The following is a 22,207-nucleotide window of genomic DNA, read 5'->3' on the forward strand; positions in this document are numbered from 1 at the left end:
GAGGAGGAGGACGGCGAGACGATCGAGAGCGGCTCCGAGCCGGAGGCGGCCGTCGAGGTGCAGTAGGGTGAGGGGCGCACTAGTCGGGACGCAGGTAGGGTGAGGGACGCACTAGCCGGGCGCGGGTAGGGTGAGGGACGCACTAGCCGGGGTGCAGTTGGGGTGAAGGACGCACTAGCCGGGGCGCAGGTAGGGTGAGGACGCCCTAGCCGGGGCCAGGTAGGGTGAGACGCACTAGCCGGCGCAGGTAGGGTGAGAGACACACTAGCCGGGGCCCAGATAGGGTGAGGGACGCACTAGGGGGGCGCAGGTAGGGTGAGGGACGCACTAGCCGGGGCGCAGGTAGGGTGAGGGACATGCTAGCCGGAGCGCAGGTGGGGCCAGGGACTCATGGCCTTAACGTTCGGTATCAAATGCGACTTGTCGATGCCCAACTCGCTTCCTTGCGTCCATCTCAGATGCTGTTGCTTGATGCAGCTGGCGGTGGTGGGGTGACGCTAACGTGTCGTGCTTGCAGGCGGGCCCTTGCAGCAACCAGCGGCCGCCGCCCTCTCAGCCCATCGCCATTAGGTGAGCCGCGCCGTCGGTCGGGCCGCCCCACCGTGGGCCGCCTCTCCGAGCGCGGCTCTGGTGTTCGTATCTCTAGCGGGGTATCGCGGCTGCCTGCGGCGTAGGACGGCGTCGACGTGTCGAGGACGACGTGGCTGGCGGCGATAGGCCACCGCCAGCGCCGCCGCTGATGTCAGTGCCGGTGCGCGCGCACGTGTGTGTGTGTGTGTGTCTTCAGCGGGTCACGTGTTGGCGCCCTGCTGGCCGCTGTCTGGTGTGTGGGCCGGGCGTGTCGTGTGCGCGGCTGGCGGCGGCCGTCTCTGACCCGTGTGTGCCGGCGGGCTGGCGTGCTCAGCCGGTGCGCCACCTCGCCGTCGCACCTCTCGCCGCCGCAGCAGGACCTGTTCCGCTCGTGCTCGCACCCTGGCTCGCCGGACCGGCGCGCCGGCGCCGAGGAGCGGCCGCGCAGCCTCGAGGGCCTGGTGGAACGCGGCCGTGTGGAGCCGGCGCCGGCCAGGCCAGGTCAGAGCTCCGCCTCCCCACCTCCCCTCCCCCCCCCTCGTGGCCGGAGATCAGTCGACGCTGGCAGTCCACCGCCCCCTCCCCCTGCACATACATGCTCACACGCATACACACGGGTGCGTCTTGCAGGCTTTAGGTGACGGCCCTGCTTAATTTGTGTGCTTTGTACAGTGTCATGAAAGATGCGCGCGGTTTGGGAAGCGGTTGTAGTTGTTTGTGGGACGTTTAGGCGTGGAAATAGGACAACCGTCTTTTTAATTTCGTGTGTAAGTCGCACTCGTTTAGGACCAACTTGTCAACTTCCCACTGGTTAGCTCGGACGTTTTTTTCTCTAACTACGTTGCAACAGCCAAAATGCGTTTTTTCTCTCTGCTTGTTTCTCTCCTTGCTCTGGAGAAAATTAACTTACAACGCTTTGGCACCGAATTTGTGAAATATTACTGTCAGAAGAATACAGAAGAAAACTGTATTCCTATGATAACTCAGGCTCAAATTGTATAATTCCCAATGTATCTCTAGAGTGCTTGCTCATGCTGACGGCGCAGAAATGACCGTCTATCCCCTGGGGCGCACAACACACGGTGGAAGGCATGGCTGTCACTACAGCTGTGCTCAAAAGCCGCGGTTACGTAAAGAGGTATCGCCACCTTTCGGCTCTGAAAAGCAATCTAAATGCCGCGGTGTCTGCAGCGTGGCGTATTCTGGAGATATCCGTAGTCTGAAGTATATCGTAAACTGCCTGGAATGTTGTGTGTCCCTAAATTAGTCGCCTGTTGACCTGATAATGTGGGTTTCCTATGAATAGGCAGGTGTTAGCCTGTTTCCCAGACGTCTTAGTTTAAAGTCGTAGCCTCCCTCGTTCGGGCAGCACCTTTCTCGTTGAAACCTCTCGTGCCGTCCCTGCTGGATACCCCGCAGAATTGTCATGGGAGTAGCCCGTCCTCTCAGCATGTGCATCGGCGCCCACTGTCCGATCGGTCGAAAACAGCCTCGTTGTGTCGTCTCCCGTCAAACCTCTGAATGCCGATTAACCAGTTTGGCGTTTGGAACTGCGCAGACTTTGACCTCGGTCGTGCCTGTGCGCCTGGACTGGCCTGCGGAGCGCGGCGAGACGGGTCGCTCGCCGCCCCATCCAGCAGATGGCGTGACTAACATTAGTTTATCTGCCCGCCAACAGATGGCTTTAATTCGGGCGAGCTGGACGATGAGGACGAAGGTAAGACGGCGTCCCCCGCCGTCAGCCGCTGCATGCCACCGGCGCGGCGCCCGCCACGCCGGCGGGCCGCCCTTGTGCAGCGTGTAACACGTGCATGGATGGAGCGCAGCAGACGGCTGGGCTCAGTCACCGGGCTGCAGTTAACTCTTCAGCCCGTACTCTACGACGAAATTTCTGGCAACCGCACGCCCCCAGTTGGAATAGCGGGACGTCTACGGCAGGTGCAGCGCCGACTGTGGAGGCCCCGCGCCCTGACGTCACGAGTCTGGGACCGTTCTGCGCCTAGCGTCGGACCCTCCCCGGTGCGGTCAGCGGGCCGGTTTTTGTGACGGGCAGCAGGACGTCCCCGGTATTGTGTCGCACAGCGTCCGGAGCCCTTCTCGTCACCTGAGGCTGCTCGTTGTCGTGCCCCTGCCGGCTAGGGCGGTAGTGGTACTTTCCTTGCCTGGCTGTCGGTTAGTCGACGCCGCCGCGTCCCTGCCAGCCGTGTTGCGCACAGACAACGCTGACCTGACCTGACATGAGCCGGCCGGTCGGCAGAGCTGCGGCGGCAGCGGCACTCGGTGCCCTCGCAGACGGCGTACGCGCAGCAGCTGTCGATCCTGAACCAGCAGCTGCAGCTGGGCGCGCCCGGTGGCTCGGGCAGCTCGCTCTTCTCGACGGCCGTCATCAGCGGCTCGTCGTCGGCGCCCGAGCTCAAGTCGCTCTTCACGCCCGTCACGGCCATCGGTGAGACGTGCCGGGCGACGCGGCGGCGCGACCCGCACCGCGACGTGGTTGCTGTGCGTCGGTCGTGGTGCTGTGCTGTCGTGCTGTGCTGTGCTGTGCTGTGCTGTGCTGTGCTGTGGTGCTGTGCTGTTCTGTGCTGTGCTGTGCTGTGCTGTGGCTGTGCTGTGCGTGTGTGTGTGCTGTGTGCTGTGTGTGTGTGTGTGTGTGTGTGTGTGTGTGTGTGTGTGTGGTGTGTGTGTGTGTGTGTGTGTATTGTGTGTGTGTGTGTGTGTGTGTGTGTGCGCTGTGCGTGCGTGCGTGTGCTGCGTGCGTGCGTGCGTGCGTGCGTTGCGTGTGTGTGTGTGGAATCCGGTCTCGCGGTCTCGCGGGGGTCTCCGCGTGGCACCAGGCCTCGCGTCTCGGTGTGACGCCGCGTGCTTGGCGGTCCGGTCGGCAGGTATCGAGGTGCTGCGGCGGCGTGCCGTCCATCCGGCCGCTGGAGACGCTGCACAACGCCATGTCGCTGCGCCAGGTGAACGCCTTCATCGACCGCGTGACCTCGATGGAGTTCCGCACGCCGACCGAGCCGTCGGCGCCACGCGGTCCACCCGCCACCTTTGGCCCTCCACTCGCCCACCCAGAGTGAGTCGGCGGCGGTGCTCCACCTGCCACCTCGGGCGTCTCTGTCGTGTACAGCTAGAGGGCAGGTACTGCCTCGCCAGACAGCATGACAGTTGGCAGTAGCAGCGGTCGCACGCTGCTTGGCACGATGGCCGGGGGGGGGGGGGGGGAGAAGAAGGGAGGGGAGGGCACGTGCGTGCTTGCGTATGACTGAGCATCCGGGCCCGCGATCTTTGCAAGGTCTTTTGTTGGTTTCATCCTCTCAGATTCGCCTTTCACATGCATGCGAGTATTGCTCAGAGTGAGCGCTGCACTGACTTATAGACACCTGTTAGAGCTGTATCGCCTGGCGGCGCCGCGCCGTGTTGACACTGCAGCCGGTCGCCGGTGGCGCTGGACTGGGATTGCTGGCTGTGTTCGGATCGGAGGGCGCGGTGTGGCCAGCTCCCGTGGCACGCGGTGTGGGTCAGCTCCCGTGGCGCGCGGTGTGGATCAGTTCCCGTGGCGCGCGGTGTGGGTCAGCTCCCATGGCGCGCGGTGTGGGTCAGCTCCCGTGGCGCACGGTGTAGGTCAGCTCCCGTGGCGGTGTGGGTCAGTTTCCCTTGGCGCGCGGTGTGGGTCAGTTCCCGCGGCGCGCGGTGTGGGCCAGCTTGCGCGGCGCGCGGTGTGGGTCAGTTCCCGTGGCGCGCGGTGTGGGCCAGCTCGCGCGGCGCGCGGTGTGGGCCAGCTCCCGTGGCGCGCGGTGTGGGTCACCTCCCGTGGCGCGCGGTGTGGCCGGCTCCCGTGGCGCGCGGTGTGAGCCAGCTCGCGCGACGCGCGGTGTGGGTCAGTTCCCGTGGCGCGCGGGGTGGGCCAGCTCGCGCGGCGCGGTGTGGGCCAGCGCCCGCAGCGCGCGGGTGTGGACCAGCTTCCGTGGCGCGCGGTGTGGGCCAGCGCCCGCGGTGCGCGATGTGGACCGGTTCCCGCTGCGCGCGGTGTGGGTCAGCTCCCGTGGCGCGCGGTGTGGGCCAGCTCGCTCCCTTCGTCAGCCGCACCGCTGACGGCCCGGCCGCGGCCGCAGGTCTGAGCATCAGCGGGCCCGTCGTCGTTCGTCTCGTCGCCCGGCTCCAGTACGCCGCTGGACGGCGGGCGCATCGCCAACGACGGCTGGTAGCGGCGCACCGTCCACCGGATCTCCTGAGCAGCCATACTTCGTGATAGCGCCGTCGGCCCCTGGAGGGCGCGGCGGCACTTTCGTGTGTGCAATCCCGCAGGCGTCGAGCGTTGGCGGGACGTGCGAGGCTGGCGGGGCGGCACGAACCCGCCGCCGCGCCACGGGCAATGCCTGGTGAGCCGTGTTATCTGCGGCAATCAGTGGTACCTGATTTATCAAGTGATCGGTGCAATGGGACGCAGTGTTTCGGACGGGAGCAGAGGACAGGACGACGGTTCTACGTCGCTGCCGAGCGGCGGGCGGCCGGAGCTCGGTGGCCGCAGCGGCCGCGCGCGCAGGCCAGGATCGGCAGACTGTGTCGACCTGGTGGAGACGTGCCGTCTTACTGGGGACCGCCGGCCGGCCCTGCGCTGCGGCACACCATGTATTCTTCTCCATGGGATCAAACTGTGCAGCTGTCTTGCCATTCCGCGGTGTTCGTTCTATGCTCGTGTTGCGGCAGATCACGCTGGGACGTGTGTCGCCTGTAATGTGTACGCCTTCGTTCCGAAGACAGCCGACCCTTGCCCCCGAGTAGTATTCCCGTGGCCACTGTTTGTTGTAGAACAAAACCACCGCGGCTCATTGATTTTGACAGCGACGATCAGTACACAATGGTCCATCCGCCGTTGTGTTCCATGTCACCCATCCGTTTCCGTTGCGGCGGTCAGCTCGCTGGCTGGCGGCCATCGTGACGTGACGTGACGTGACGTGACGCGACGTGATGTGACTTGACGTGATGTAACGTGACGTGATGTGACGCGCTTCCTGTGGCCGGGCCGGCCGTCTAACGGGCGGCCGCACTAGTGTCGCTCGTACAGACCGCCCGTCCGGTCGCCTCGACTCAATACACGCCGTTCCGAGGCGCGGACCGATGACGTGTATTCGATGATGAACAGACAGGGGTGGCCACACTCACACGCGCACACTCGCAGAGCGCCCGGGCGGAGCCGGTCACTGGGTGAGCGTGACGAGCGCCTTGACGACGTCGCCGTGGTGCTCGCGCAGGCAGCGCTCGGCGCGGGGCCGCCCGATCTCCATCTCGGTCATCTGTAACAGACGGGCGGCGGCCGGTCACCGCGCGGCCGCAGGTCACGGGGTCACCCCGCACCGCCCGCGCCGACGCCATCAGACGGCGTCGCGGCTGTCATGCTTGCTTCGAAGCGCGCTGGGTAACCGCAGGAATTGGAAAGGACTGACTTTGCTGCTTCTTTGTTTAACCCATTGACTAACAGGATGAATCGGTGGACCGCAGCTTTCGGCTCACAAGCTTACGGGACGCGATCCAACAACGGTACAAAGCGCGTTGCGCTAAGTGGTACACGTCACGGGCGACGGACAGCGGCGCAACCGGCAGTGAGTCATATATCATAGCTAAATTCATATTCGGGCGCATCAGTCTAAATTATATCGCTGGGTTGTGACGTAGAACTGCGCAAGCTGCTAATTTGCTCTCCGTCGATTCATTAGGTTGCCCTGCAGCAGCAACAAGCAAAGCAAAGGAAAACTCGAACCGCACGGGCCGTTGGCGGTGCATGCATTTCGCGCCTCACAGAAGCTGCTCAAAATGGGACAATGCTTAGTCTTCAAAGCTCAACTAAAATTCCTTAGCCTCCAGACTTAGTCTTCACTGTTTTGTCGTGGGGCAAAACAAGAATACCCCGATGGCTTACGATCACTCAATTATACGCAGCGGCACAGTCGCCAAAGGATGAAAAACTGGGAAGACACATGACGATGCCCAGAACAACCACAGCCGACCTCATCCAGCATGTTTTCCTTCAACAGTACCACCCAGAATGATGTAGGCACTTTGTGACATCACAAGGACCATGAAAATCAGCCTCGGTGTCCCGCAACTAACCGATCTGATCCAACAGTGTGCCTGTTGTGTAGAGCCCCCCCCCCCCCCCCCCCCCCAACAGGACTGCCGGGTGTTGCTAAGATGTTGCACGGATTATAGTCACCGGCCCTGTGCACCCCATCCCTATGTCGGCCCGACAGCCATATAAGGCAGCAACACCCCAAACTGCCCCAGCCCTTTCGAGGACAGTGCGGTACCAATTTGATTTAATTAAAAATGCTCTCAAATAGTACAAGTCTATTGATCAGGTAGGTGCTACTTGTGGGCAGCACCGCATCATGTCAGACCTATGGAAAATATAAATGCCCAACCGCCCAGAAATGTACAGGGGACGGCATGCCAGGATCTGCGGTCCAACACCGGCAACACTAACGACGGAAGGTTAACACGACTGTACAAGCTTATCTCAATACGCACTTCAGCACGAGCACGGCACGCGCGTGTATCCCGGGGAAGGACATGGGGACAGTAACGCGCATTCATACACGGAGTAACAAATAAAATGCGGCAATAACAACACATATACATGTCCTACCCAGGGAAACCTCTCCATTAGCAGCCATGGAGGCCTCGTGGAGACTAATCGTGCTCGTGCCAAAAGAGAAACTCGAGTCTTTTCGTTTCTACACACGCCTCGAATGCCTTTATTTCCACACCCGATTCCCGGTACCATGCACCTCCCGTCTACAGGAGACACGCCAAGTGTGTGTCACCGACGCCTGGCAGTCTGAGCCGCTCACTTATGGACACCCACGGACCGAGACGGTCAGCGCCGGGACATCGGCACCCAGCATCGGCAGAATGCAGCCGGCCACACGGCAATCGTCGCCTGCCATGATCTCTTCCGCCGGCCGACGCGCGCCACCCCGCCACGACCCCTCAGGGGCTGCTGTCGACCGCGCCACCGCGTCAGCACCGCACAGCTGCGTCAGTTGTCAGCTTTGTCAGTTGTCGGCTGTGTAAGTCGCCAGCTGTGTCAGTTGTCGGCTGTGTAAGTTGCCAGCTGTGTCAGTTGTCGGCTGTGTAAGTTGCCAGCTGTGTCAGTTGTCAGCTGTGTCAGCCCGCCCGCGCAGCCGCGCTGGCAGCAGCCCCCCCCCCCCCCCCGGTGGCACTATACAGCGCACTCCGAACCGACCGGGCGACCTCAGACCCCGCCCAGGTGCAGATGCAGACGGCACACCGCGGCGGCAAGCGCACCCCACGCTCATCGGCCACACACACACAAACACACACACACGCGCGCGCGCGCGATCGAGGGCCTGTCCGCAGAACAGCGGCGCGAACTCGACCCAAACGGCACAGTCAGTTCGGTAACAGCCGGGCGCGTCCGACGTAACGTCTCTCTCCAACAGCGCACGCCGCTGAGATTCGGCACGGGCTGCGGTCGTCGCACGCCACGCCCGTCACAGGAGAGCGCATACACACGGCAAACACGCGGGCCGCCCCGTCCGGCGCCCGCTCACAGCTGGTCATCGGATGCACAGCAGGTGGAAGACAACGCTGCACAATATCATGGGTACCAAAATAGCTTAAGTAGAAAAGATCTGTATGAACGGGAGCCGGGTAAAAAGGCCACATGTTTCACGTATTGCGTCTGCCGCCCAATCACCGTTCACAAGGCACGCGGGCTCGTAAAAGGCACAGTCCTCGCAAGAATATGCGCTACATTTGTACGTTGGTCGAAGGCACTTCTGGGAAGCCGAGGGAAGTGGAGCGGACGCAGCGTCCGCTCGCCTCGCGCTCACGGCAAGCCGTCCACCAGGTTCTCCTTGCCGTGCGACTCTGGGCCGACCAGCTTGCGGATGCCGCGCGTGCGCGCCGCGCTGAAGAAGTTGCTGATGGTGCGCGCCGGCAGGTCTAGCGAGGTGGCGATCAGCTGACGCATGGACGGCGACGGCCTCTCCGTCACGCGGAAGATGTCGACGAGCGCGCGCCGCTGCAGCGGGCTGATTTGCACGCGCGGCGTCCGGCTGTCGGGCGCGCTCATCAGGGCCGGCGGCGAGGGTGGCTCGAGCACTGGGGCCGCCGCGCCGCCGCCGCCGCCGGCCCGCTCCGGCAGCGCCTCGCCGCCGGCCGGCAGCTGCGCGAAGGTGACGGCAGGCGCGGGCCGGCGGCGGCGGCGGCGGTGCGTAGCCGCGACTCAGCTCCTCGTAGCCGGGCAGCGGGGCGCTGTAGAGCGGCGGCGGCCGGTCCGGGAAGCCAGCCAGCTGCTGCACCGTGTCGCGGTAAGAGGGGCGGCGGCAGCGGGCCGGCTTTGCGGCGGCGCCGCCGCCGCCTCGGCCAGGCCGTATCCGTACGGCGGCTGCGGCTGACCGACGCCGTCCACCAGCGCGAACTCGGGCTGCGACAGGTCTTCGTCGCCGTAGCCGGCCGGCGCTGCGCCCAGCTCGCCGCCGTAGACGTGCTGCGGCGCCAGCTCGAGGCCGCCATAGCCGGCCGGCCGCGGCATCTCGCCGCCGAACCCCGCCATCGGGTCGCCGCCGAGAGGCGCCGGCCGCGCACCCGGCAGCAGCGGCGCGCGGCGCCGGTCCTTCTGTGTGCTCTCGGTGCGCCGCTTGCGGTTCATCTGCTCCTGTTTCTCGCGCACCGTGTTCAGTCGCTCCTGGTGCGGCCGCTGCATCCAGCCGTGCATGGCCTGGTAGGCCTTGCGCGTGCGCACGATCGGCCTCGGCCCACGCCACGGGCTTGCGCAGCAACGGAGTGAAGGCCGTGTTCCAGCCGAGCACGGTGCGCGCGAACACCGTGTGGTGGATCTTGTTGTCGGTGAGCCACTGGAGCACCGCCTCCGCCACGCCGGCCGTATCGAGCGGGCCCTGCCGGCGGCACGCACCACGTGAGCCCGCGACGAGCCTTCCGTCCGCCCGCGCACGCCGGCCCGGCCCGGCTCGTGTCGTGCGTGCCGGGCGTGGCGGAGCGGCTGCCCCACCGGACGGCCACCAGCGCGCACCGCCGCGCAGTCGGCCGCGGCTCCGGGCGGCGGCCGTCGCCGGCGGCCCGGCACTGGCCACCGACCGGCAGGCCACGCCCGCACCGACGGCGGAAGGCGCGGAGTCGGGACACGAGGCCGAGCGGTAGTAACACAACGCCAGCACCAACGAACACCGCTCAGGCTGCATCGAGGATTACAGAGAAGGAAGTGCGCTGTGGGCTCCCCATGCATGCAAAACATGGTGTCCGAAGTGACACTGTTCGGGTATTCATAGAGGGAAGAACATTTCACATGGATCTTGTCACTTGTCCAATTCATTTGTTCCTTTTACTTGTTTGTGAACTTGTCATTTTACAGAGGATTACACAGAGATCTTGCTGTCAATTCTCCAGTTCATTTGTATATTTCACTTGTTAATGAAAAACTTAACAAATCTTGGGTGACCAAAGTCAAGACGCTCTTGTATTCGATCCTCAAACACATGGTATTTGCCAAGGACCAATCTTTTTGGGGGGAGAGCATCTGGTGGGTAATGTTTTTGCTTGACTTTTGGCGACGACCAACCATGTACAAACATGCACTACCAATACAAACGGATCGACTGCATGTACTTTTTAAAGAAAGAATGATTGTGTCCAGATGGGGCTCACTGTTGTTTTAGCAGATGTTTGTAGAAAGATAAAGCACACTCTTGGCTACCCTTTATTGTCTGCACTTGATATTTCTGCTTGTATCATGCATTGTCAATTTGTACACACCATAATCATACATTTAGCTTATCCAGGTCAAGACCAGGCAGTCAAGTGCCACATGAGACATGGGTCCTAATACAACTGACCACACAACAGCTGTGACACATGCTACCTGAGTCTGATACCCTGACTTCCCTTACTGTTAAAACATTCTGTCATCCTGCCAGCCAATTATAAGCAAAATGTTTCTCTGTTTTCCGACCTGTGGATCAGGTGATCTGCTTGCATTGTTGGTGGCAACACCGAGCATGTGGAAACTCTTTGCAAATCTGGCTAATTTGTCATTACCCACTTGGTTCTGTAATGATGCCAACTCATCTCAAATGCGACTGATGAAATGAGAGCTATAGGAAACACTAGGTGACTATGGTGGTGTTCACCAGCCTGCTGAGGCTGCCTGGCAACCAGCTCGCACCCTTTCACAGCCTGTCAAATAGCATTCGACCATGTAAAGGAGGTGTTTATACAACACATGGCGCCCATTTACATTATCCACTGTTGGAACTTAATTGGCTTATGGCATGTAACTACATCCTGACCTTTCCAGAAAACCAAGTTAGCTCTACAGGGCTGTCGATGCAACCAGCTTCACAAAAACATGTCCCCATTTTCCTCTCTCTTTCAAGTGGAGATCTGGTATTGTTGCAATGTCAACAGCATGATGCTTAACAGTCCTTGTTGTGTGAGCCCTACCCCTGCCATCAGATCATGTTATTCCAGGTCAATGGCAGAATTTTGGTGGCTAAGTTTAATGTGCCGCTTTGCTCAGCAGTCCGTCCTACTCTCTACCCTCAACTAATCTTCACTGTGGCCGCTGCCACTGCCCACAGCCCATATCTGTCAGGGGCAAAGAGCAGGCATGTAATGTGACTCAAGCCCACCCCACCATGGGGAATGGATCAAAAGGCAGGTGCTCCAACAAACTGGGCAATCAGGTCAGACCAGTGCTGGGTACAGTCCTGGTCTCCTGACCAACCTAAAGTTTCAAGCTACACAGGCATCATGGCACTTGGCAAACACATACTTTTACAGGCTGAGTACATCTATGCTTTGGCATCCCCCAATGGCATCTTATTGTTTTGAGTCACATCATGACAGTGAGCATGCTCTCCTGCTACACTTCAAACTTCCCCCTTTTCCACCTTAACTTCTGGGCATCTGTTGACTGTTTCCTCCACAGCCAAAGGAACTGGGGAGCTGAATGGGCATGTCCCAATCCCATATTTCACGACAGCTCAACATGAGCCTGATGATAACATTGGACAAAGATAATGCAAACAGGGGATATATTAGCCTGTGTACTTTGGTTTTTCATCCTCATGACATGAAAATTTTACTATCACACCTGCAGTGTGAATAAGTTTGTAAGGCATAATTTGGCCAGGGGCACCCATAACATTGTCAGTCAAACATGTAACGGCATAAGCATGACCAGCATAAGCACAACAGAACAAGAACTCCATGTAATTAAGCTGTTGGCTGTTCAGCTAAAAGAACACAAATTGCTGCCACTTTCCAAAGAAGACTTACTGACAGATGGCTTTACTCTCTTCAGGCAAAACCCAGTATTTTATTCAATATTCTGTATTTCTGCCATGCTATGATCATGGTACATTTTCCACATAAACCTGGTCAATAATGATATGGGTGCTAAAATTAGGTGAGATGACTAAACAAAATAAAAAATGCATATTAATTTCCCATTCATTTGTTCAAAAACCACACCAATATACTCAAAGAGGTCAAGTGCTAGCCAGCCACATCCCAGACTTGTACCTGGCATGATGCATCCAGTTGGTTTAAACACCCATAGGCAAACAAACAAAAAAAGGTATTGGGGCATACAGGCCAAGTGGTCTTTCTAAACACTGAATGCTATCTATCCATGACTTTAAAACATACTGTGTGCAGAAAATGCCCATAAGATGAAGCATCAGAACAGCATCAAAACAAGGATACAGTGACAGCCAATGCCACAATCTAGACAGCACATATAGCAGGCCAACACATGCATATGCATAAAATTGGCATAACTTACAATCAGTTCCACATCATCTTTCCTGATTGGAACCTTGGCAAGCTCTATTTCTCGTTCCATCTTCTCCTGTGCCTCCTTTCTTCGTCTTTCTCCAATTGTAGCAACAGCCTGAAAAGGTCCTTTCATGATTATCACTTCACTTTGCATCTAATATTTCTAACTTGCATCGACAAGTTTCACCTAAAAGGGCATCATGGACAATCACAATGCAGGACCATGGCATTCAAAGGTTAAGATTGACCTATGACCAAATTAGATAACACTAACATCCACATAAACCAGTCTGCAAAACCTCTAAGTCTGTGACAGGTCTATGACAGGTCTGTGAAAAGTCTGCAACAGATCTACTAGGCTGGTCACCTAATTGAGATCAGTGAACTGAACCTCATGTTTGCATGCACCCACCAGGCCAAATTGCACTAAATTACCAAATGGTATTTGTGTGAAGATATGTTAAGACCTTTTGGACAATAATTATTTTAACAACATAGCCAACACTTGTTTTTACAATGTGTTACAACACTACCTCTGTGGTGGAATTGGATGCAACCATGCACTGAAACCACGGAGCATTGGGGTTTATGGTGTACATGTGATTAAATTGTTGTAGCTTGCTGTGATAGATATGTTCCCTGCCCTGAGACATTGTGGCAAGATTGGCAAGATTGTGGCAGAATTCAAGATGTGCATATGCTGTGATAGACATTCCCTGCCCTGACAGGCATTGTGATAGGATTGGCAGGATTGTGGCAAAATTCATGACATACATATGTTAATGCGCTCGGGTGGGGGGCCGAATTACCCCCTCCCCCCCAAAGGTCTTTCCAGAATGGTTTCCAAATGGCAAGGCATAGCTACACCAGATTTTGCATAGCTGTAGACAATTGAATAGCAGGTTGTTTGGCATAAAAAGGTAGATGCACCTTGTAAGGTCACTGACCTATTGCAGGTCAGTCAGGCCATGGCTTCAGCAAAAGCAACTTCCAGGGAATCCCTCAATCTAATCCAACAATGGAGTGTTAGATGAAGCCATACATCTCTGAGATGCTTTCTTAGGCAACACAACAGTTGAATGAGCATATTAAATCAACCTAATGTCAGGTATGAAGGTCACACTAAGATCAAAACCAACCTGTTTTGTTACTCTACACCTTGCTGTATGGGATAGTTTCTGGTGCTGTGCTCATTTCAAATTTATTGATAGCAGGAACCTCATTATACATCATCCATGGACATCCTAGAGGTCAGAATAGGTCACTGACCTAAAATGACCCAGGCCAACACTTTATTTGGGAACATACTGCCTTGCACAATCTTTTTTGCTTAGTCAAATGCAAAACTCAAAGCAATCTTGTATGATTTTGGTCACCTTGACCTTCAAAAGGTCAAACAAGGTCACTGACCTTAAATGAGCATATGACATTTTGCTTAGAAACAGTTATCTGGGTTCTGGGGGCACTTTGGAGACCACCTGGGAACTTGACATTGTTTGACCTTTTTTGACCTGAAGGTCATCACCTAGGAACCTGAAACTTTGACATAAGCAAGTTCACATACAAGTCAATACACCCTGTAAATTTGGTATCTCTAGCTTTCTTAGTTCCCAAGATCTCAGGGGGTCAAATTGACCCCCCCCCCCCCCCCCCCCCCCACCTGAGCGAAGGGTGTTTAGCTGGCCGCCTGTGCACATGTTAACATTGTTGCACCAATGTCATGGCTACACCAGACATGTCTTGAGAAGCATGCATTTTTTCACTCTGGCTAATAATCCGGGAGACTGCTCACCCCCTTCCCACGCAAAGAATATAACTGGGGCTAACGATCAGACCTATCCCACATACTCCACACTTAAAATGCACATTGAGCCCACACCTTATATGTTTACTTTAAGTCCACATCTTATGCCTGGAATCTTGCAGAGCTTGCGGCAAAACCTTCAGTGTGCATGTGCACAGCTGATTCCGGGGCTTAATGCACTGTGCCACTAATTTCAGTGAATAAATCCACTATTTCAAGGACTTGTGATGCTGACAAGGGGATTATATACACTACTACTAGCAAACATTTTGGGGATTAAACGCTTTGAAAAATTCATCCCAACATGTCCTGGTCCACGCTCGGTACATGCCAGCACCAGGCCATATACACCAATGTCATGCGGGCATCTGGGTCAGATGTATTTTTTGCAGGCTGGCACACCTTGCAGAATGGTCTGCCATCTTTTGAAAATACTAGTTTCTGCTGACTGACACATGGATGGTAAGGTGTCATAACAATTTTTGGCATTTACTGCCTCCACACATAATCAGAGTTTGGGAACAATGACTCCAAGGCCTATAAAAAGTCTGACCTGGTATTTCAGCAGGAGACAAGGGCCAGTTCATGACTATTCTCGCATTTATTCCAAAAAGTATGAATATCTTATCAGATGACTTCTTAAATGGGAAAAACAGCATCAATGATATGGTTCAAACATCACTGGTAATTAACTATTACCTTTACCTGTCCCCGCACTATGCGCATAATGCTGATCGAGGGACTGACAAAAGCGGCGCACCTCCACATGAAATTTATCATCCTTACCCCCGTTATATCAGACGAAATTTCCTTCTCTTCAGCATAGTCTGTAACCCGCTCTAGGTCTGCCGCACCACTGTCATGTTTTGCGGACTTTTTCTGATTTTTCGAGTCAGGCCCATCGTCCGCCATAATCGCCCCGCGCACACGCCTTCCGAGTTCACAAGGATGTGGAAATTGCGTCTCTTGATTTGTACACAAAGGCGTTTTGAGCAGCTGAGTAATACACTGGTCTGATATGGTACCAAGCTTGATATCTGACAGGCATGAATTTCATGTTTTATCATTTCCAAAACACAAATTTACTCTCATTGCTAACTTGCAATATTGTACCATTTTTCAGCAAAACCTATAAAAATTCAAATTAAAAAGGCAGGGTAGTAAGTAGCAAAGAGGGAAGCAAAAGAGCAGAACAAAGTCAACGACTTTGATCAATTATTGTCCTATGCTTTGCGCTGCGAAGCAGCTTCTGCAAAATTGCAGAAGCTGAAAGGGCAAATATACAAAAACTTCTATTGATGGAGAACGATGTCCGACACCTTCTATGCCCTTCCGTCAATTTTGTATGTGACAGGCAGTGGCTGCGTCAGCCCGCTGGAGCAGCGTGGGCATTAACACTTGACCTAGCCGTCCACGCAGAGGCATTCCAGCAAATACACCCGACTTGGACCGATGTGGTTCAGAAGAGGCAGTCTCATGGGACCATCTGGGCTGCCCACCTCGGTTTCATGTGGCTTGTCAAGAAACAACCAACTGGGTCCCACATAGGCAGCCCGCCTGGGGCCCATTTGGGGCCTGCATGGGGCCACCTGGACTTTTCAGCTAGGTCCATGTTGGACACCATCTTCCTGCCCTTGTAAATCTCCTCTGATTGATCGACCGCCCTGTTTTCAGACAGACTGATCTGTATCATCAATGATGAGCCAAGTCAGGGTTCATTTGTCACGTATTTGACCGTAATCGCCTTGGCAACAGCACCGATGCGCAAAACGTGCATTTAATGCTCTCATGTACCGATAGGATGATCACTAAACCATTGAACGGACACTCTTTGCGTTGCCGTTGCTGCCGTTGTCAGCGCCGCCTTTCCTGACACCTTCGCAGTCTCTCCCGCCGAAACCCGTTTCTTTGCGCCTTCTTTGTTTCGTTGCGGGTGACACCGCGGCTCGGTGCCCGGGCATAAAATTGGATTGACATGCGCCCGGGCGGCAGGTTAGATACCCTTCGCTCGGGTGGGGGGTCCATTTACCCCCCCCCCCCCCTCCCCCTGAAATCTCGGGAACTAGGAAAGCTAGAGACACCAAATTTGCAGGGTGATTTGATCCACACCGGAACTCACTTAGTCCAACTTTGAGCTTCCTAGGTTATGACCTTCATGTCAAATAAAGTCAAACAAGGTCAAATTTCAGTTTGGTCTCTAAGGTGCTCCCAGAATCCAGGCAATTTTTTAAAGCAGAAAGTCACAAGCCCATTTGAGGTCAGTGACCTTGTTTGACCTTTTGAAGGTCATGGTGACCAAAATCATACAAGACTGCTCTGAGTTTTGCATTTGAATAAGCGACAAAGATTACGCTAGGCAGTATGTTCCTAAAACAAAATGTCGACCCGGGTCATCTTAGGCCAATGACCTGTTCTGATCTCCAAGAAGTCAGTGGAAGATGCATAATGCGGTTTCTGCTGTCAACAGATTTGAAATGAGTACCAGAAACTATTTCATACAGCAAGCCCTTGAGTAATAAATCAGGTTGGCTTTGGCCTTGGTCTGACCTTCGTACCTGACCTTAGGTCAATGTAATTTGCTCATTCAATATGTCTGGTACCTAAGAAAGCATCTCAGAGGTGTATGGCTTGGTCAAACACTTGTTGTATCAGATTGCACGATTCTCTAGAAATTGTCTCCGCTGAAACCATGGCCTGACTTTGACCTGCCATAGATCAGCGACCTTACAAGGTACATCTAAATTTTCTTATGTCAAACGATTAATTGTCAATCAAGCTTTCAATTGTCTAGAGCTGTGCAAAATTTGGCGCAGCTACGCCGCGCCGTTCGGAAACCATTCTGGAAAAACCTTGGGGGGGGTCAATTTGACACCCCACCCGAGCGCGTGTTTATAAAAGTGAAATGTAAAATGTCAACAGAGTTAAACCTGGGATACGAGTCGAACGACAAATGATCGAAAAAGATAAATCCGAATGCGAAGAAAAAAATAAACAAAGGACAAACAGTCGACAGGGATGAAAGTCGTATCAGAAAAAAAGTATAATCAAAAACATGAAAGGGCTGAGGACAAAGATTAATGTTGACAGGAATAAGCAAAGCAATCTTAAAGACGAAAAATCCAAACGGCCAAAAGCGGGCAAAAAGTCCACGAGACAATCCTGGGTGCTTATGATGACACGCCCGCTGTGATAAATACAGCTTGAAACACCGGGCACTGTCAGTATAATGATTTTCTGCTCCATAGCGCCGTTCAACCGTACCTCCTGGTGTATCAAAGTTTGATTACTCGGAACTCATAATGCCAAACACATGTATGTAGTTACCTTTTCAGTTGGATAAGGGGAAGACTGGAGCCCCTTTCTCAACTTTGGGAACAAGGTGGGTCTAGCAAGAGGAGAAATCAAATGATTGGTGTTTTGAAGGTAGGGTGTGTCATTTTTCCTGGCTCCGCCCTGTTTCCCCTACCCCAGCTCATTTTGCGAAACTACACCACTGCCGAATAATGAGAAGTTCATACAGACACCTCCTCTGTCCTCCGGCCGCCCTATGTACCCCGCTCCACCCCCCTCTCCCCGACGTAAAACATAGGGGATGCCGGAGCCGAACACCGCCACGCAGCCGCCGAGAGCCAGATGATGTTTCAGTTTACGCCTTTATTTTAAAGTCGTATTTTGGCCCTTAGGAGCAGCTTTCCCTTAAAACCACCTTAAAATCGGTCTGATCACATCGTGCCTAGTCCGTTAGCATCATGCACATCGTAGCACATCGTAGTCTTTTCCGTTAGTATTATGTCCCGTCTAGACCCGTCTGATCTCGTTCTGTTGCGTCCGGTTCTGTGTAGTTTTGTCCGGTCTCGTCTGCTCCCAACTGGTTCCATTCTTTCTCGTTCCGTTTCTTTCGACCACTTCAGGTGCCGTCCGATGCCATCTGACCGCGTCCGGTCACGCGTGGTGCACCTGTCCGATGCCGTTCGATTCGGTCCCGTCCCGTCCCATCTGGTCCTATCTGCTCCCGTCCGGTTCCATCCGATCAGGTCTCATCTCGCTGCTCTCGCCCGGTCCCTTCTGGTGTGACTGATCTCGTGCGGTCCCGCTCGCTCCTGTTCCGTCCCGTCCAGTCCAATCCCGTCCCATCTGTCTTTCCCGTGGTCACAGTCTTATATCCCACTCATGTCAAGAGCCAGATGCTGATGAATTTTCTGTTTTCATCGTTTTGGCCGCTGGCGTTTTTACATACCTGGCTTCTCATGTATCTCTGTCAACGTTCTGTCTTTTGACATATCAGTATGTACTCTTATCCCTGCCGACTTTTTGTTTTTGAGACTTTATTTTTCGCTTTGTGGCCCTTGCCTTTTTCAGATTTCAAATACATCCCGGTCTACTTTTAGCCCCTTGAACTTTTTTGTCCTTCGAATTTTTCCGATTCGACTTATAATCCCTGGCATCTTCTGTCTCTTTCGAAAAATAATCGCCCGATTTCTTCGGCAAACTTGTTTTCCACTCGACTTTTTGTCCGGGATCTCAGCGCCTCCCTGCGTTAATCTGGATGGACCCTGGAAAGTTATTTTTTAACAACTTGGGTCGCTACTGCACGTCCTAGATGTGAAGAGAATGATCCACATGGACGTAGGAACAGGGGGGGGGGGGGGGGGCAAGGGGACCATACCAACGCCGTTCGAAGTGGAGGGCTAGCAGTGTTAACAACCTCCCCCTCATTTTGGGGAATTCAAGTTATGTTTCGTTTACTTGTTCTACCTTTAACTTGCATGCCGATTTACCTGGTTTACCAATCATCTTCCTCAAACCGCACTGGACACAACTGCTTCATGCCGTAAATAGCGGTATATTTTCCTATCATATGAAATAAACGAAGATATTTGGGGGCAAACACTAGGTTTCTGTAGTATTAAAGGTTATGTTTTGACTTTTTATGCAGCCTTGGTTTTTCTGCATGCCTGCTTACAACCCCCTCAGCATATGTTCTTAGAGTTCAAGCATCTTAAGCTACATGTCTATGACATATTTATCTTGAATCTATATATCCATGTATGTATGTAGGGGAAAGCGGGGCAAGACGGACACCCTAACGGTTTTTTAATATGGCGAGTCCATAAGTCTGTCCAGAAAGTCTTTAGCCGGTGGATATTAAAGGCTGATCAATTGTCTATCTCTTAGAAAAGCGCTGGTTTAACATCTCTTCATGTTAAAGTGTGATCCTTCTAAATATCAGGCAATGTTTTTTTCTTCATTTTGCCCCTGGCCTGAGGCAAAACGAAGAGTATTCGGGGCAAAACGGACAAGTGATGAGATTGAATAAGCGAATTGACTGTTCAAAGTTATCATTCTTTAATGAAAACGCGTCAATAAATGCATTGCTAGGTAAGTAGGTATTTATCTGGACATCCAATAGCTATATTTCTTAAGTTTGGGCTGTCATATTTTGTTCGAGCCATCCCACTCCATACTCGTTTCCTTAGCATGATCCCACGAATAAAAGTTATAATGGCTAGCAGATGTGTACTACAGATTGGCATTAAGCGAAAGCCATTGCTGCATGGCTTAGACACATAACTAGAGGAACACAGCCCGGCGGTTACACAATGAGACGACAACGATCGAGTCTCAAATACACAAGTCATCGAGCAAAGTGCGCTCAGCGCTCACTTGTTCTTCTCATCAATCCACTTCTTAGTCACTGTGAACGCAAGACACGAAAAGAGCACAGCCTAGTGGACCCGTTAGCAGGTACGACCAATGGCGAAACTGGACAAGACATCAGCCTGCCTAGTTATCCCTGCACCGTTCGCACACGAACACGCACTCGTCTTCTTCATCAATCCCTGCACAGGCATTGTGCGCCCATTTATCGCGGAGAGCACATCGCGACCAAGACTCGCTCGATTTGGACATGGAGAAGTAAGACCCGCAGTACAGACAAGCTACGTCTTCTTCGTCCAAGGACCCCTCAAAGGTAAGCTTTCGCGGCGCACGCTTCTTTTGTTTGCGCTGCGGTTTCCGAGTTTCTACACTCTTCCTTTCCTTCCTTTAGACTGACTTCTGTCGTCATTTTTCTTTCCTCCCTGTCTTCCTTCTTTTCCTTCGAGTCTCTTTTCGAGTTCCTCCTTATATGGTGTGCCAGTCAAAACACATGTTTTACCTTTCTTTCGTCCTTTACCTCTCTCCTCCCCTGAGTGCACTTTTGGTACAGGGAGGATTTCGCGGGGAGACACATAGGACCTTACGGGTGTGTTACGCATTAGGAAGCATGGCTCGGTCCAGCTAAGCATGATACTTCTAGAACATCATCTTCGTCATCGCTGGAGCTTGCGAAATCATCTGGCAGAGCCCCAGTGGTGAGCAACTTCGCCGGAGTTTCGGCATCAGTCGAGCTTCCCTGCCCTGATATTCCAGCCCGCGTTGCGTCTCCGGCGACAGTTTCCGAGGACTCCCGAACGTTCGTGCTCACCGAGACATCAACGTCAGAGGGCCCAGGCATGGGCAGAGGAGCTGCTGCTGAGTTGAGACCCACTGGTGCGTCTGCGGTGCCGGTCAGCGGGGTGTTCGTTGTTTCTGCCGCTGCGAAGTCTTCTTCGCCAAACACATGGCGGTTTGTGGGAGAGATCCCCGTGACTTTGAAGCCCTTCAACGCCGTCCTCACTGTTGCCGCCTGCACGTAGGCTGACCCGATCAGCTCCCCCATCTCATACAGTGTGATGACTTTATCAGGGTTGTTTCGGAGCCACGTTCTCTGACCTTGGAAAAAGAAGGTGCTGGCGGGAAGCATGCACGTCCGGTCCAGTAGTTGAAGGCGGTGTGAGGTGTGCGGAGGAATGGTGAGCATCACCACACCTGCTTCCTTCACCACACAGCAGGATGGCTGCGAGGCTCTTGACATGGCTGGCATGTCCATCCAGTATGAGAAGGGCTGGATCCTGTTTCGAGGGCTTCGCGCGCTGTATGAAATGGTCAGGCCATTTCACGGACAGCCCCTTCTGCATCCAACCAGACTCATGGTACAGCACCACGCTACCTGGGGGAAGACCCTTCTCCAACTGCTGGTTGGCCCTCTTTCTTGGGAATATCACATCTGGAGGTATGTAGCTCCCTGCAGCGTTGATACACATCACCCAGGTAGCCAGCGCGCCTCGTTCCGCAGATGTCAGTTGGCCGGCCTGCTTGCACCCTTTCCTCGCCAGCATCTTATCTTGTTTTGTTGCGACCGAGTTGAATCCCGTTTCATCCATGTTGTAGATGCGTGTGGGACCGAACCGGGCAGAATCCATCTGCGACTCAAGGATGTCGAAGAACGCATTGACATTGACTGAGTTGAACGCCGCGGCGCGAGCAACGCTTGAGCCTCTGGTGTCCTTAGTGAGACCGTGGGGTTCCTTTTGCGGAAGCACCGTATCCATGCCTCCCCTGCCATCTTCGTCACCGTGTTGAATGAGTGAGTGATTTTGTTTCTGTCTGAGAGCTCATATGCGAGCTTCTTGAGGTCACTCAGCGATATTCCGAACATCCGGTTTTGGAGCTCCATTATGTGCTGTACCAAATCTCGCCCCTGAGCTTCCGTTAAAACAGGTTTGTGTCGACTCAGGACTTTCTCTGTGGCCTCTGTTATTGACATTGCCTGTGCCTTTTTCGACCGTCTGTCGAGAGTCGACTTCGGGACCAGAAAGCGGCGTGCCGCTTCTTTGGTAGACATTTTTCCCACATTGACTGTTTTGATGGCCTTTGCCATCGTATCCTGCTTCCAGGATTGCCGATCGGTTTTTCTTTTGTAATTTCGAACCATTCTCCGTCTGGCGAAGAAGTTTCTCTGTAAAAAAAGAACATCAGCGTGAACTTTGAAAGGATTTGGGAGGGTCATTTGCCCCTTAAGCCTCCCCCTTCCCAACCCACCCTGGACCCGTCAGTGTGCCTGCATTCCTTTTTATAAAATGGGAAAACGTTTAACTAATATGAAAAGTTAAGTACAATTATAAAAGCAAAATACCCAACTGCATGCCTATAACTATA

General features: G+C 54.2%; 2 protein-coding genes across 2 annotated transcripts in view; one reads left to right on the top strand and one right to left on the bottom strand.

The window, feature by feature from the left end:
- The window catches only part of LOC119098360 (inositol hexakisphosphate and diphosphoinositol-pentakisphosphate kinase-like), an 8,850-nt gene extending 4,081 nt beyond the window's left edge, over positions 1–4,769 (top strand). Inside the window, exons 2-8 of the mRNA XM_037221281.1 lie at positions 4–57; positions 518–570; positions 905–1,071; positions 2,249–2,287; positions 2,828–3,069; positions 3,528–3,637; positions 4,727–4,769. Coding sequence (XP_037077176.1) covers positions 4–57; positions 518–570; positions 905–1,071; positions 2,249–2,287; positions 2,828–3,069; positions 3,528–3,637; positions 4,727–4,769 — 708 coding nt within the window. The remainder of the gene's footprint in view (positions 1–3; positions 58–517; positions 571–904; positions 1,072–2,248; positions 2,288–2,827; positions 3,070–3,527; positions 3,638–4,726) is intronic.
- Positions 4,770–5,665: 896 nt separating this feature from the next.
- Positions 5,666–15,129, bottom strand: LOC119099288 (huntingtin-interacting protein K). The gene is made up of 3 exons (XM_037222413.1): positions 14,975–15,129; positions 12,392–12,499; positions 5,666–5,858 (listed from the first exon to the last, which is right to left on the bottom strand). Exons 1-3 carry the CDS (start codon positions 15,098–15,100, stop codon positions 5,763–5,765), a joined length of 330 nt encoding a protein of 109 aa, XP_037078308.1. The 5' UTR covers positions 15,101–15,129; the 3' UTR covers positions 5,666–5,762.
- Between the last annotated feature and the right edge of the window lie 7,078 nt (positions 15,130–22,207).

This window comes from Pollicipes pollicipes, unplaced genomic scaffold (assembly GCF_011947565.3).
Source record: "Pollicipes pollicipes isolate AB1234 unplaced genomic scaffold, Ppol_2.1 Scaffold_4740;HRSCAF=5597_pilon_pilon_pilon, whole genome shotgun sequence".
Classification (NCBI taxonomy): domain Eukaryota; kingdom Metazoa; phylum Arthropoda; class Thecostraca; order Pollicipedomorpha; family Pollicipedidae; genus Pollicipes; species Pollicipes pollicipes.